The following is a 12,836-nucleotide window of genomic DNA, read 5'->3' on the forward strand; positions in this document are numbered from 1 at the left end:
GTACACTTGCCTCGTGCAACACTCTCTGTCCTCTGGGAAAACCCTGGCAGCCCTCACACCCCTTCTTTGCCTCTCGTTTGCTTTCTTCTTGCCGCAGTTCCTCAAGTGGGCGTGGCACTCCGGAAGAAACAGCAGAAGACGACAGAAAAGAAAAAGCTGGAATCAGTGAAGAGTTGAAGAGTTGAAAAGGTGGTGGGGGAAGCAACAAGAGCGAGCCTTCACACAATCGATACGTTGTGCGAAACAGAAAAGAAAATCAAAGTGGAAGAGGGAGGGAGTGATAAGAGCAGAGAGAAGGGAAGCGACGGGGAAAGGGAGTGGAGGTGTGTATAAGGAGATGAAGACACAAACACACAGATTTCTCTTCTAACGCAGGAGCGCGTCAATGTGAAAGGCAAACAGCTCTGCAACGTCAGTTTGCGGTTGTGTCGTTGTCGACGTCAGAAAAGAAAAAAGATAGGACAGAGGATGCATGCAGAAGAGAACGCGTTGAAGGAGCGGCATGGGGAAGCGAGACATGAACCTAGCCGAAGACAAATGGCGTCGACGGGGGGGAGTCGTGGCGCACAGGGTGCTTCGTGTTCCCTCACTCGGGTCAACAGGAAATCGCGGTCGCCGTTTCGCACGTCACCGCAACGCAGCATGTGCGTCCTGCATGATGGGCCGTCACACATATAGCCCGTGCGACTGGTGCAGTCGAAACAGTAGCGAGAAGGGGGTGAGGCAGCAGAATGTTGATACCAGCAGCACACACACACACATCGCCTGTGCCGGGGGGGGGAGAAAGAGAGAATAGAGGTTAAGGCGAGATAGAGGGAAATGCACCCACAGCAGAGGAGGAGGCGAGAGAAGGGCCACGGGGCCCGCACATAGAGGTAGAAAGTGCCGCTATTTTTCCTCTTTTTCCGCTCTCTCCTTCCTCCCCTTCTTCGAGGAACGAGGGAACGGTGAATGACACATGCATGCAACACTACGTGACCAACGAGAAGACTGCGCACCACCTTATCCAACCGAACAAGAGAGCAGAGAACTCACCGGGAAATCCAAACAACAGCCGAAGCAGCTGTAGCGCAGTCGCGTCTGCGATCTAAGCGCGTAAAGCGGGACGAGGCAGCAACAAAGCCCGCTGGCGCTTCGCCTGCCTCGCGCCCCCACACGCCCAGGAAAGAAGATGCGCACAGCACAACCCTACTTCCGCATCAAGGCATCCGTCACAGCGTCTTGCCATGCATCCGGGTAGCAACACACAAATAAATAGTTGCCAGCGACCACGCCGCGGTAGCCTGCCATCTCCGTATCATGCGCACACCTCAACTCGGAGACACTGCCCTCCACTGCCGCTACGGCACAGGCCACTTGTCGCCGCTCCTCTCGGAACTCCTCATCCGCAAAGTGTCGTAGAGCCTCTTGTGGGGAGACACCGACCCCCGAGCGATGTGCTTCTTGCGGCAAACTACCATGATCATCGAGGGAGGTTGGCGCAGCAGGCCAACGCAGTTGCCTTGCATCGCTACGTGCTTGGGACAGTCGCCCCTCCTGCTTCTTCGTAAAGATACTCGATGCGACCTCGACCAAGTCTGTGAACAGCAGGCACGGCACAAAGTACGGTGTGCTCCGGCCCCCTATGGCGGTCAGGGGGAGTGGGAAGCCGCCGCACACGTGTTTCCACTGCACTTCAGGCAGCGCACCACAGTGCAATGACCGCTCATTCGCGCAGGCGCGTTCGCTCGCACACGTTGGTGCCGATGTGGACACGACAGATACGAGCGCCAGCGAGGGAGACGAGCCCGCCCCTGCATGTTTGCCTCCCTGATGTCCGCCTTGGGGGATGTGTCGGTGCGTACACCCACCTCTGGTGGCGCACCGCAGCGCCTCTTGGGCCATTTGCATATGCGATGGTGACGGAGCGGGCCCTCTGCGGCACAGCGCGTCGAGGCTGTGGCCGGCGCGCAGCGGCTGCCTGAAGTGGCTCTGCGCCAGCGTACTCAAGAGCGCCGGGGCGTGCGTTTGCGGTGCAAAGCAGAGAGAGCACCACCCTCTCTGGAAAGACGCGCCCCCGTGCAGTGCTGCGGACGCAGCCACCGTCTGTGGCTCGTAGGGCGACTCCGGTGAATTATTCACGCATGTCCCTCGATGACAGTCGTGAAAGTCCGCGTGACGGAGCGGCCGCTCCAGCAGGCTAGACTCGAAGACACGCGCTGCAACCTCGTCGAGAGTCATCGATCGTGCTGATGCTGTGAGAGTCGACAACACTTGCTGTGGTTCAGAGGGGAGCGACAGGGAAAGACCTGCACCGCGTAGATAATATGAGAGCGATAACGCACTTGAAGTCCCCACTGAAGAGCCTGCAGTAGCGCTCGACGCTCGAGGCAATGCTGCTACCATGGAGACCGCCGGAGCCTCGGTGCACAACTCTACAACGCCAGTGATGGCACAACCAACCCTCTCCATTGACGGTAAATTGTCGAACTGGGCAGGGGTAGCAGCGGTACTTTCTCGATCAGTGATGGCGGGCTCGTCACTCCGCCTGTTGAGCGCCTCTCGTGACTCGATAGCCACCGAAGATTCGGCCATGTCTTGCCGGAGGAGGCACGAATGGTGAATCTCGCGCAGATGTGCTACTTGAGCCGCGGGACAGCCATAACACAACAGCGCAGTAGGCCCTCCAGGCTTGTGACGAGTTACGGACTGCACTGCAGCAGACACACGAGCCGCATCGCCACGACACGGCCTGGTTAAGTCACCGCCGCCACAATCGTCGTTCTGCGCCGTGACGTCGATACGCCCACTACGTTGGGCGTTTGTAGTGGGCGTGCCCACACTGCAGTCATTCACACCAGCCATCAGAGGTAGGAGAAAATGATCGACCGTGTCGCCACCGGTGATCAATACATGAAAGCGGAGGTCACACAGCGAAGGTGAAGACGCAGCGGCGGAACTTGCTTCGCTGCGGTTTCCTGAAACGCTATGGCACCCCCCGCTCCCCTCGCTAGCCGCATCTGTGCGGGGGGGTGCGTGCCTTTTCAAGCCGGATTGTGCGGCCGCATTAGAGGGTGATGAATGAGAGTTGCCAGCAGAGTTGGCGGCTCTACTGGAGCGCTGGTACTGATGTAGGAGTGCGATCCACCATGTCACGGCAAATGCCGTTGCAGGTGCCGGACGCCACAAAATGTCTTCGGCATACACACAGCAGCGCAACGGACCAGCACTGTTGCCCCTGACCCCACAAGCGCAACACGCCCATGCTACAGCCACAGCCTTCATAGCTGCGGCGAGGCTGCTACCTGTTGAAGTCACCACCGTCAGCAAAGGAACACGGGGCTCTGCCGGTGGTAGAAACGGTTTGCCCTGTGCACCTTCAGCGTTGATGGGCATCAGTTTGTGTGGTGCTTCAGCTAAGGTGCCCTGCGGCCCGCAGCTGTGAAGGCATGCCACCTCTCTTTGAAAACGCTGGAGCAGCAGCCCCACGCGTTCCTTTATCCCCCTTTCCCTTGAATCGAGAGTTGGGTGAGATGTGGCGGCACCTGCAGCACCCCCAGAAGCCCCCTCCTCCACAAACACGCGTCCACCAGCCAATGACGACATTGCCTCCCTCAATCCAGCCGAAACACTGATGTGGTCACTGTGACCATCACCACAAACGAGATCACAAGGCCTGGGCAATACCCCCTGAGTCAATGGATCCGATTGGTGTGAACCAAGGCTCCAGGTTAGGTACAGCTGCGCCTCCTCGAGCTCTGCCAAGATGCACGAGATGGGGACACCAGTTTGCAGAGCCTCTGCCCCAGCGAGAAGGCGCTGATGTTCGCCGAGAACGTGGCGAAGAGCACATAGAGTGGTGATGATCGAAGGAAGGGGAGCGGAAGTAATGCGTTTTCGACCAGGAGATGCCTCGTAGGTGCTCGTACCGGTGTCCTGCAAGTCGCTCATGACTGTGGCAGTGGTCACGTTCCCATCACGCAACGGTGGGTTTCCCACTGCAACGGGAGCTGTGGTGCTGGAGGTGGCTAGGAGGTAGCGCGTGCACAATCGAACGTCCTCGGGACTCGCCGTGGGAACGGCATAAACGGTCGAAAACTCATTTGCGTTAAGCACCACCTCGGCGGGGGTGCGTGCAGGCAGCCACTCCGCGGCACTCACGTACGCTTCGACTTCTGCGTCGCTTTTCTGCACCGGTGATGAAGCAGCGACAGCGCCGGAGACGGGGTAGCGGTGAAGCAAATGGCCACGCACAAGGCCGGAGGGGCTGTGCGGTGGTACATAGCGGGCGAGGGTCTGACCCCACAACACATGAAGAGAGCGAGTTGGCCCGCCTAACATCGCGCAACGAAGAGGGCGGGTCTTTAAGGGGGGCGCCGCTCGCCGGAAAGGAGATGACAAGACGACACGAGGAGAGGGAAAAAAACGGCAGAGGAAAGCTCGCGCCTATAAAAAGCAACGAGAGCAACCGGGGGCGGCCTAAACCGTCGCGATTCTCAGCCAACCAATGGGGCGCTCTGCGTGGCTGTACTGTCACGCCTTTCTGGAGCATCTTTGCAGAAGAGAGAGAGAGAGAGGGAGAGAGGGTGGACACTGCGGGTCTTTGAAGCTGAAAAGGGAAAGAAATGATGAAGGTGAGGAGTCGCATGAATGGCAGTAGACTGAGTCAGAGTAGTGCGCTTCATGGCAACACAGTGTCTGAGGCGGGGATACCCGCCGCCACGTCGATATACCGCCTTCTCTTCGGTTGTCGCTTCTCACCGAGGAAGGCGCGAAGAAACAGAACAAAAAAGAGCGCTGCTCCGGTGCGGTCTGTAGAGCGACTTACGCACCAATGGACGGCGAAGAGGCAGAGGCGGGGGGGGCGCCGGCGTGGGCGCAGAGCCACAGAGAATATAAACGGGCGGCGAAAAGGCGAGCAGGGATGAGTCAAAGTAAACCGCAGAGACGGAGAGAGGGAAAGAGGGAGAGATGTAGACAAGCAGCGGCCCACTCCGTGGAAAGGCGCATGCGTACGTGTACGTCTGCACAAATGATTCCAGCGGATGTCTTTCATCTCCGATAGCGAAGGGACGGCAGACAGTGGAGTAGTGCATGTGCCCTCCACCTTCTCCTCTCACACGCCCCGTGTGAAGGAGAAAAGAGAAGCTGCGTCAGTGAGAGAACGAGCATGCGCGTGTGGCGGTGTCGGTTTGAAGTCGCTCCACACAACCCGTAGACATGCATGTGCGCGCATGGTGTTCAGGGGGAGGGTCCGCTCCCATTCCAGCGGGTATAACGGGAATTCTGCTGTAACAACATGAAGAGGAAAGCGGCCACAAAACAAAAAAGAGAGTTGTCCTTCGCGGGAAGGGGCACCCAACGGGCGGAGCACTTTTGCCTCTACACCGCGCCCATGACGTCATACAGGGAGATGAGATCACGACGGATACGTTCCAGATAAGAGGTAAGGCCCTCACCTACTCGATTTTGCTCGCGCGCAGCCATGCGTCTCGAATTGCTCCCCTCTCCTCTCTTCCCTCTTCGCCTCTTATGCTACTGGTCGCTCATCGATGAAGCAACCAGCGCTCTCAGTACCGCTCAGAGCTACCGCCCCGCTCGCCAGAGAATCCAGCACGTAGAAGAAAGCGGGAGAATCAGTCGGTCAGTCACCTCTTCCACGTCCACGAGTGCTGTGTGCGCTTTGGGAGCGCTGTGATGTGGCAGCGTCGTTGGCGCAGCCCTGCGACTGTCGAGCACGGAGGTCTCAGGCGCGCCTTTCCACTGCCTCGCCCATACCGAAGAAGCGTTCGATAATGTAGAAGAACGACTGCACTGTCGTCACCCCTGGCCGGCAGAAGCCTCACCACGCTGCCTCCTTGGGTCTGTGAACCTACTAAACGATCCTCTCTACGAGGGGGTCGTTCACGTACCGATACAGGAAGGTGACCGCAAGGAGGCGGATATCATCACCAGTCGCCACTGCGTCTGCTGGATCGAGAGTTTTTCTCCAGTGCTGACATCCCCAGTGCCTTTGAGACCGTTAAAACGATGGTCTGCCAAAAACTGGAGAGTGCGAGACCCGCGTCACCGTCCAGCTCAGCGCCAGCAGGGATATGCGTAGGAGGGGTGGAAGCTAGTAAAAGCCCTTGCCACACGTACGTAGCGTGTCTGCCCTGCAGCGCAGCGTTCACCCTAATGGGAGCGCGGCAGTTCGTGAACCATAGATGCCGCCGCTGCTGCTACATGGGCGAGGATGTAGTGCCGCGACACGTGCGGCGGGAGAGACCGAAAGAAGCGCTGTCGTGATATGCCGCCCGTCACTCATACGTGAGTGGCTGTGAGACGAGATGATAATAGCCCTCCTCGGATGGCCCTCACAGACTTAGGCAGCACCACCTGCAGTGGTCCGGTGCACAAAGGCTCACAATAAAGGCCGCTCAACACTACGTCTCTCATGGGCTCATCATTTCCCTCCGATGCGGAGAGGCGCTGCACGCCTCTGCGGCCATGAAATGGGCCCTTGCGCACCACCTTGTTCAGCAGAACCGACAAGAACAAGTATACGAGCATGACCAGCGAATGGAAGCGAAGGAGGGAAAACTCAGGAAATGCCCTGCTCGGCACTGGTCAACGTGAGCTCTCGTTCGACAGGCTCGGGAAAGGGAGGCGGGAGTGGCACACCACCTCGAAACACGAGGAGTGAGCATCGAGGAAACAAAATGGGAGGTGGCGAATGCTGGCAAGCGCCCCACCACGGAAGCACAATGACGGAGAAGAACGCATGTGTGCGTGCCTGTGTGGATGTGGGTGAAGATGCTTAGTAGAGGGCCGCAGTCGCTCTCTCCTTCGTCATCCAAGTCCTATCTGGCCCCACTAGAGCACGACGCGATTCTGAAGGACCGGTACGACCTCAGACACACTCGTGATGCCGCATCGGTCGACATGCACGCAGCGCAGTTGCGGAAGCTGTTCCAATCCTGCCAAGGATCCAGTGAGGTTCCGACACGACGAGAAGCGCAAAGTCTGCAAGGCAGCAAACGGTGCAGAGAGTGGCAGCACCGACGAGACTGCAGGCGATTGAGGCGAGGCGGTACCGGATTCCCTTGGGCAACCCTGCGACAGTGGGATCAGCTCGGCCACACTCGCAGCTGTAATGCCACGACAATTGCAGAGGGAAAGCTCCAGCAAGGACGGGAGCACACTGAGCTCTACAAAGCTACGGATGTTCACACAGCCATCCAGCACGACCCTCTGAAAACCGCAGGCGAGCACAGGCAAACAAGAGAGGGAAGCGCTCCCCTGGACAAACGAGGCCATGGAAAGTGGAAGGCCCTCTGTCACACGTCGCACTGCTGCGATGTCGTCGGCCTTTAAGCCGCTCTCCTGGAGAAGGTCCGAGTGCGCAAGTGGAGGAGTCATAACTGGTACGTCCCCACCGTGGGCAAACAGAGGCGGCGGAGACAAGCACCCTCTGCTCTCGTTGGCCTCAGCTCCTCTCTTCTCTCCATCACCAGCCGCACCTGCAGCAGCATGAACCCCACTTCCACCACGCACGCCAGTGCCTGTGATGCGGCCGCTATGCACATTGCATCCACTGCCCTCCACCTCCACCAAGCTTGGAATGAGCTGCAACGCGCGTATGTCATGCACACCTTTGCAGGCAAGCAGGCGCATCTGCACGAGGCTTGTGCTGCGATGCAAGCCGTGAAGCCCTTGGCTGGTCACGTTACTGGAAGACACGTCTAGCTTCGTCAGGTGCGGGCACAAGCCTAGCACGCCGACAGTGAAAATGCCACGGCAAAATTGTAGCGAAAGGAGCCGCAGAGGTGGACCGCGGCGACCTTGACCAAAGCACTCGTTGAGGCGCAGCGCGTGAAGGGTGTGAACGACCGTCGGTGGAGTTTGTGCCAGTCCCAACCTTGCGTCTGATGCTCTCTTGTCAGCCGCCCTCACGCCAGTGCAGACGAACTTCACCAGCTCTGCATCCGTTACGGCCGTATTGTTCAGGTCAAGGCACATCAACGACGGCAGCAGGCCCAGACGCCGAATGCGTCGCACGCGTGTGTGGGACAGCAGCAGCGTGTGGAGAGAAGAGGTGTAGAGCACCACGTCATCGCCCGGGAAAACGTCAACGACAGCGAGACGGCTCCTGCCGCGCGCTGGAGAAGGGCGGCCACCGTCATGGTGAGGGAGCGGAATGATGAAATTGCACAGTGGCGTTCCAGGCGTGAAGCTGCGGTCTTCACTATGTTCTGCCACTCGGCTTGCCCCTGTAATGACATCCCTGCCCTCTTCCTCATCCTCATCGTCGCCGTCGTACAGTCCTGATCCTTGAGCGTTGAGCACCTGCAGCGTGGCAATCGCCATGACATCGCGCAAGTGGCTTACCCCAGCACAGTTCTTCAGATTCAGGTGTGTCAGTGCGGAGCAGAAGCGCAGCGCCGCCACCCCAGCTGTAGTCACGGGTGTGTGGCTCACGTCGAGCCAGCGCAGGTGTCGTAGGTGAGCTACAGGGCTCAGGTCCACAATAAGCCAGCATGCAGAGAAGTTCAGCACTTGCAGCGCATGCGAGCCACCGCTGCGTTGTACCCAAGATAATTCCCCTAGCGCATTCAACACCTCCTGCCGCACCCCTGTATCACTGAGGTCGAGGGAGCGCATGGAGGACAAGAGGGCCACGGCGCTGGCGTGCGAGATGCGCCCGCACGCCCGGAGGCAAAGCCGGTGAAACGGGTACTGCGGTGACGTGGCGCCGTTCTGGCACAAAGCTGCCACGAACGCGTCGAGGTCGGCGTCTCGGATACCTGTGTGGGAGAAAGAGATGTTCTGCAGAGATGGCAACCGAGCAAGAACCTGCAGACTACCGGCATCGCGAATGGCGCTCGCGCTGCAACCGTCAAGATGCACCGTGTGGAGAAGTGCGCTGTGCTCGAGACCGCTGAGCCACGGCCGATAAGCCCCCTCACGAACACTAAGCGGCTCCTCCTCCTCAACTGAGCAGCGCCACAGAGCAAGGCACTGCAGAGAAGGAAGCTGGCTAACGTCTCCGAGAGCGCACCTGAACTTGATGTCTGTGAAGACAAGCGTCGTAAGACGTTCCCAGAGGTGAAAAGGGGGCCTGGTCAGTACCTCAGGCACGTCAGCCGCAGGCATCACCTTTGCTGCTGCGCCGGCCCCCTCGACTCTTGCTGCGGTGCCTTCCGATGGAAGGAGAGATGGCGACACGACGGTCAGAGGCTCGCCAGGAGTTGGAGGTACCGCCTCCTCCTGGCCTCCTTCTAGCAGACTTGGCACTAACCCTGCACCTTCATCCAATGCATCGGCCACGCGCTCAGTAGCAGCACCGACTTCACTGTCGCTTTCCTCGCTCTGAGTTCCACTGTGGTCGCTGCTGTGGCTGCGGCTTTGATCTGACTCGTGGTGACGTTCGCCCACGGCAGAAACGCGCAGCTCCTGCAGCCCTGTCCAACAGCTCTGCCCGTGAAACTCACCACTGCTGCCCCTTTGCCTCATTTGATTCCGTCGTACCCAAGCGATAGAAGCGAGGACTCTGTGGGGATTGCGCAGCCGACGACACGCACATGCATGCAGGACACGCATCCATTTTCCGCTGTTGGGCTTGGATGAATGACGTGCTTGTCTTGACGCCGGCATTCCGGCTTCAGTGACGAGCAGTGCATCATGCGGGGTGCCTCCACTGAAACCTAAGTGAAGCAGCACGGTCCGCAGCGTTGCATCTGTTAGCCCCGTTCCGGAGAGGTAGAGCTCTTCCAACTCCACAAGGCAGTGAACTAGATCTGCGGCGGCTGCATCCACATGAGGGCAGTAACTCACATCAACCACACGCAGTGACGTGCTCTGGCACAGGCCACGTACGCCGGCATCGGTGAGACTCGGGTTGAAGCTGACATCAGCGAGACGGAGAGCGGGAAGCTCACCGAGGAAGCTGACGTCATGCAGCGTCGTGGATGAGATGAGGTGCACCTCAGTGAGGTATCGCAATAGTGATGGCCGGAGGTGAAGGCTTGCAGGGGAAGCACAATCTGCCTCACTGGCTATGGTGTGCGGCTGCGGCTGGCGGCACTCCAGCAGAGGCCGTCGTGAGGGCGCACTCGACGGTGCATTGCCTTCGTCGCTGACTTGAAAATCGAGCTCCCTCGGTGACTGTGATGCGGACGGAGGTGGAGCCTCCCCAGCCGCTTGCCCAGATGAGCTCGCAGGCACGACCACCGTTGCCCAGCCCTCTAGTTTTCTGGTCTGGGTACCCTCGAGGTTGAGGTCTAGTATTCGCACATGGGCACAACATGGACAGCGCAGGAACCCACTCCACCACTGCGCCATGCTGTTAGAGGTCGCAGGTACAAATAGCGACGGCAGAGCCGGCGGCGCTCGGCACTCGTAAAGATGCACGGCTGACAGGAAAGCGGTGCAACACTGGCGAGACTGCTGCCCACCCTGAACAGGAGAGGATGATAGCGTGTCCGACCGTCTAGTAACCCCTTCTGGCACTGCAGCAGTGGTCACTGTCGTCTCTCGCTCTCGAGTCGAACACGAAGTGCAAGCACTGCACCCCTCCGCCATGCTCAAGGGAAGAGAAGCGGGATGGCCACCATATGCGTAGAGCGACGTCGACGGTGGAGCTGCTGCCGCTGCACACGTCAGATCATGCGAGACTTGGCGAATACAATCGCCTCCGATGTGGCTACGGACGTCTTCGTGGGCAGAATGGGGCCTCGGCAGGCGAGAAGGGGGCACGAAAACTTGCCCCAACACCAGAGGGCGGTTGAACCACCAGTGCGAGTGCATCCAACTGCCCCCAAAATGACTCTTCTTCTGATACTTTGGTGTCTCGTCCTCAGAGCTTTTGCGGTGCATTGAGGTGGCTGCGTGCTTGCGCCGATGATCCTCCTCCCACTCTACGCCTACCTCCCAGTGGAGCACGCGCCGCCACGGTAGCCGCGCACCCCCCTGCACTGCAGCATCAGCTCTTGGTAGGACAGCCGAAGGGCGGTGGGGGGTATACTGCTCAGCATCAGACCCGGTGGATGGAACCAAGAAGGAAACGAGGTGGCCCACCAGGACACCGCCCAGGTAGCCGGCCCTCATGGCTGCAGAGTGGAAGCTCGTGCCTGTGTAGGGGTAGTCAGGCAGGGAGGAGAAGTCGCGCAGAGAACCTTGGTTGTCCAGGCCAGACGGCACAGTCCCTGTTGCCATGGCAGCGGAAGTGGTCACACTGCGCTGCTGTTTGTGCTCAAAATAAGTGCGAGCAGGGAAATGCGGCAGTGTATGCCACCACGGTGACGCGCCACTGGCACTCGGTAAATGAGGCCAAACGACGCGGCGGCGCTCTCTTCCTCGCAGCACCGCACTCGCAGTGGCAGGGAGTATGTTCAGAGCGTCATCGGAATACTGGCGAGGGTCGTCCACGGTATCCCCCGCAGCGTCTACAAAGCGCACCTCGCTGACAAGTCTCCGCTCCGACGGCATGACACGTTCCGCTAAGTCGGACACCCACCAGTCCCCGAAGGGCACCCGACGTGCCCAGTCAGTCCGCACGGCCTCATACTCGCTCTCGACACCATCGTAGCTGTTCGTCCCAAGAATGCGCGCCTCTGCTGCGATGCGGCAGCGTGGCTGAGCCGCGACAAACGCCAGCGGTGCTCGTGATGTCCAGTAAGAAGTGAGTGCACCCAGGGAGGCCAGCGAAAATTGTAAGTGATGTTGCTCTTGGTGCTGCCGCGGTCCTTGTTGCATTGCCACCAGCACCTCGAAACACGCTCCAGCAATGCTGTCGAGTGCAGCTACGTGTTGTAGTGCAACTCAGCAAACGGCACACCGGTGCTGCTGCTGCTGCTGCCGCGCAAGCTAATAGTATTGGTAAAGGCAAGAGAAAGAGACGGGGTGCTACGCCTAGAAGAGGCAGAAACGGCGGCGAATTTGAATGGAAAAAAGGCAGCAGAATGCCTCCGCTGGACACACTAACGACGAACGCAAAAGAGGTGGGATGGATGCAGGTAGCACTAGAAAGAGAGAGGCACACACACACACACACACGCAAATGCGAAGAATTGGCCGCAGCCAATGAAATTTTCACCGCTGTGTGTTCCAAGTTATCTACAGGCTTCTGGAAGCAAAGAAAGCAGTGCCAGTTGCCATAGCGCAAGAGAGTCGGGGAGTCAGTCGCCCCGCTACGCCTCGTTCGCCTTTCAGCCCCACCCCTCACAGTTTTCCGCTTTTCTGCTGTGGCGGTTCTTTTTTGCTCGCTCGCTCCTTCTCAAACTCATAGAGCTGAGCGAGTGAGAGAAGGAGGGAGGCCCAGGAGCGGGTTTGCCTCTGCCTCTTTCTCTTCTGCTTTCCTTCCACCGCATCGTGTCACGAGGGGAGGCTGAGAAGCACCGGCAACAGCAGCAGCAGCAGCGGCAGTGGCAGTGACGTGCATAGCAATGGGAAGAAAAACAGAGAAGATAAAAGAGAGGCCAACGAGTGATTGATAGAGGCGCGTTTAAAGGGTTGAATTGGAGAAGAAGCGAGCACCGCAGACGGCAAGACGGCTCCTTGTTGGGGTTCGTGGTGTTCGGTGACACAGACAGGCGCACGCGGTAACGGAACCCGGTGCCTAAGAGAGCAAAGGGGGAAGGAAACCGCAACGACTGTGCCCAGCACACGCCTTGGTGTGCTTTTTTGCTTCCCCTGTGGGTTTACCTTTGTAGGGCTGTTACTCGTAAGGTTAGCTGCAGCGCTCCACTTCATTTTAGACCGGCGCCGAGTACGATATAACTCTCCCCGCGTGTGCACATACCCTACACTACAAGTGCTGCTCTGAGAGCAACCACCTGTACGCATAGACGCATGCACTGCCTATGCGCTTTTAGTCG

General features: G+C 58.8%; 2 protein-coding genes across 2 annotated transcripts; both read right to left on the reverse strand.

The window, feature by feature from the left end:
• Positions 1-1,188: 1,188 nt before the first annotated feature.
• LBRM_31_1690 (hypothetical protein, unknown function) lies at positions 1,189-4,320 on the reverse strand (the record flags this gene model as incomplete). Its single annotated transcript, XM_001567116.2, has 1 exon — positions 1,189-4,320. One exon carries the CDS (start codon positions 4,318-4,320, stop codon positions 1,189-1,191), a length of 3,132 nt encoding a protein of 1,043 aa, XP_001567166.2.
• Positions 4,321-6,834: 2,514 nt separating this feature from the next.
• Positions 6,835-11,715, reverse strand: LBRM_31_1700 (hypothetical protein, unknown function; the record flags this gene model as incomplete). Its single annotated transcript, XM_001567117.2, has 1 exon — positions 6,835-11,715. One exon carries the CDS (start codon positions 11,713-11,715, stop codon positions 6,835-6,837), a length of 4,881 nt encoding a protein of 1,626 aa, XP_001567167.2.
• Positions 11,716-12,836: the final 1,121 nt, after the last annotated feature.

Source organism: Leishmania braziliensis, chromosome 31 (assembly GCF_000002845.2).
Source record: "Leishmania braziliensis MHOM/BR/75/M2904 complete genome, chromosome 31".
Taxonomy (NCBI): Eukaryota; Euglenozoa; class Kinetoplastea; order Trypanosomatida; family Trypanosomatidae; genus Leishmania; species Leishmania braziliensis.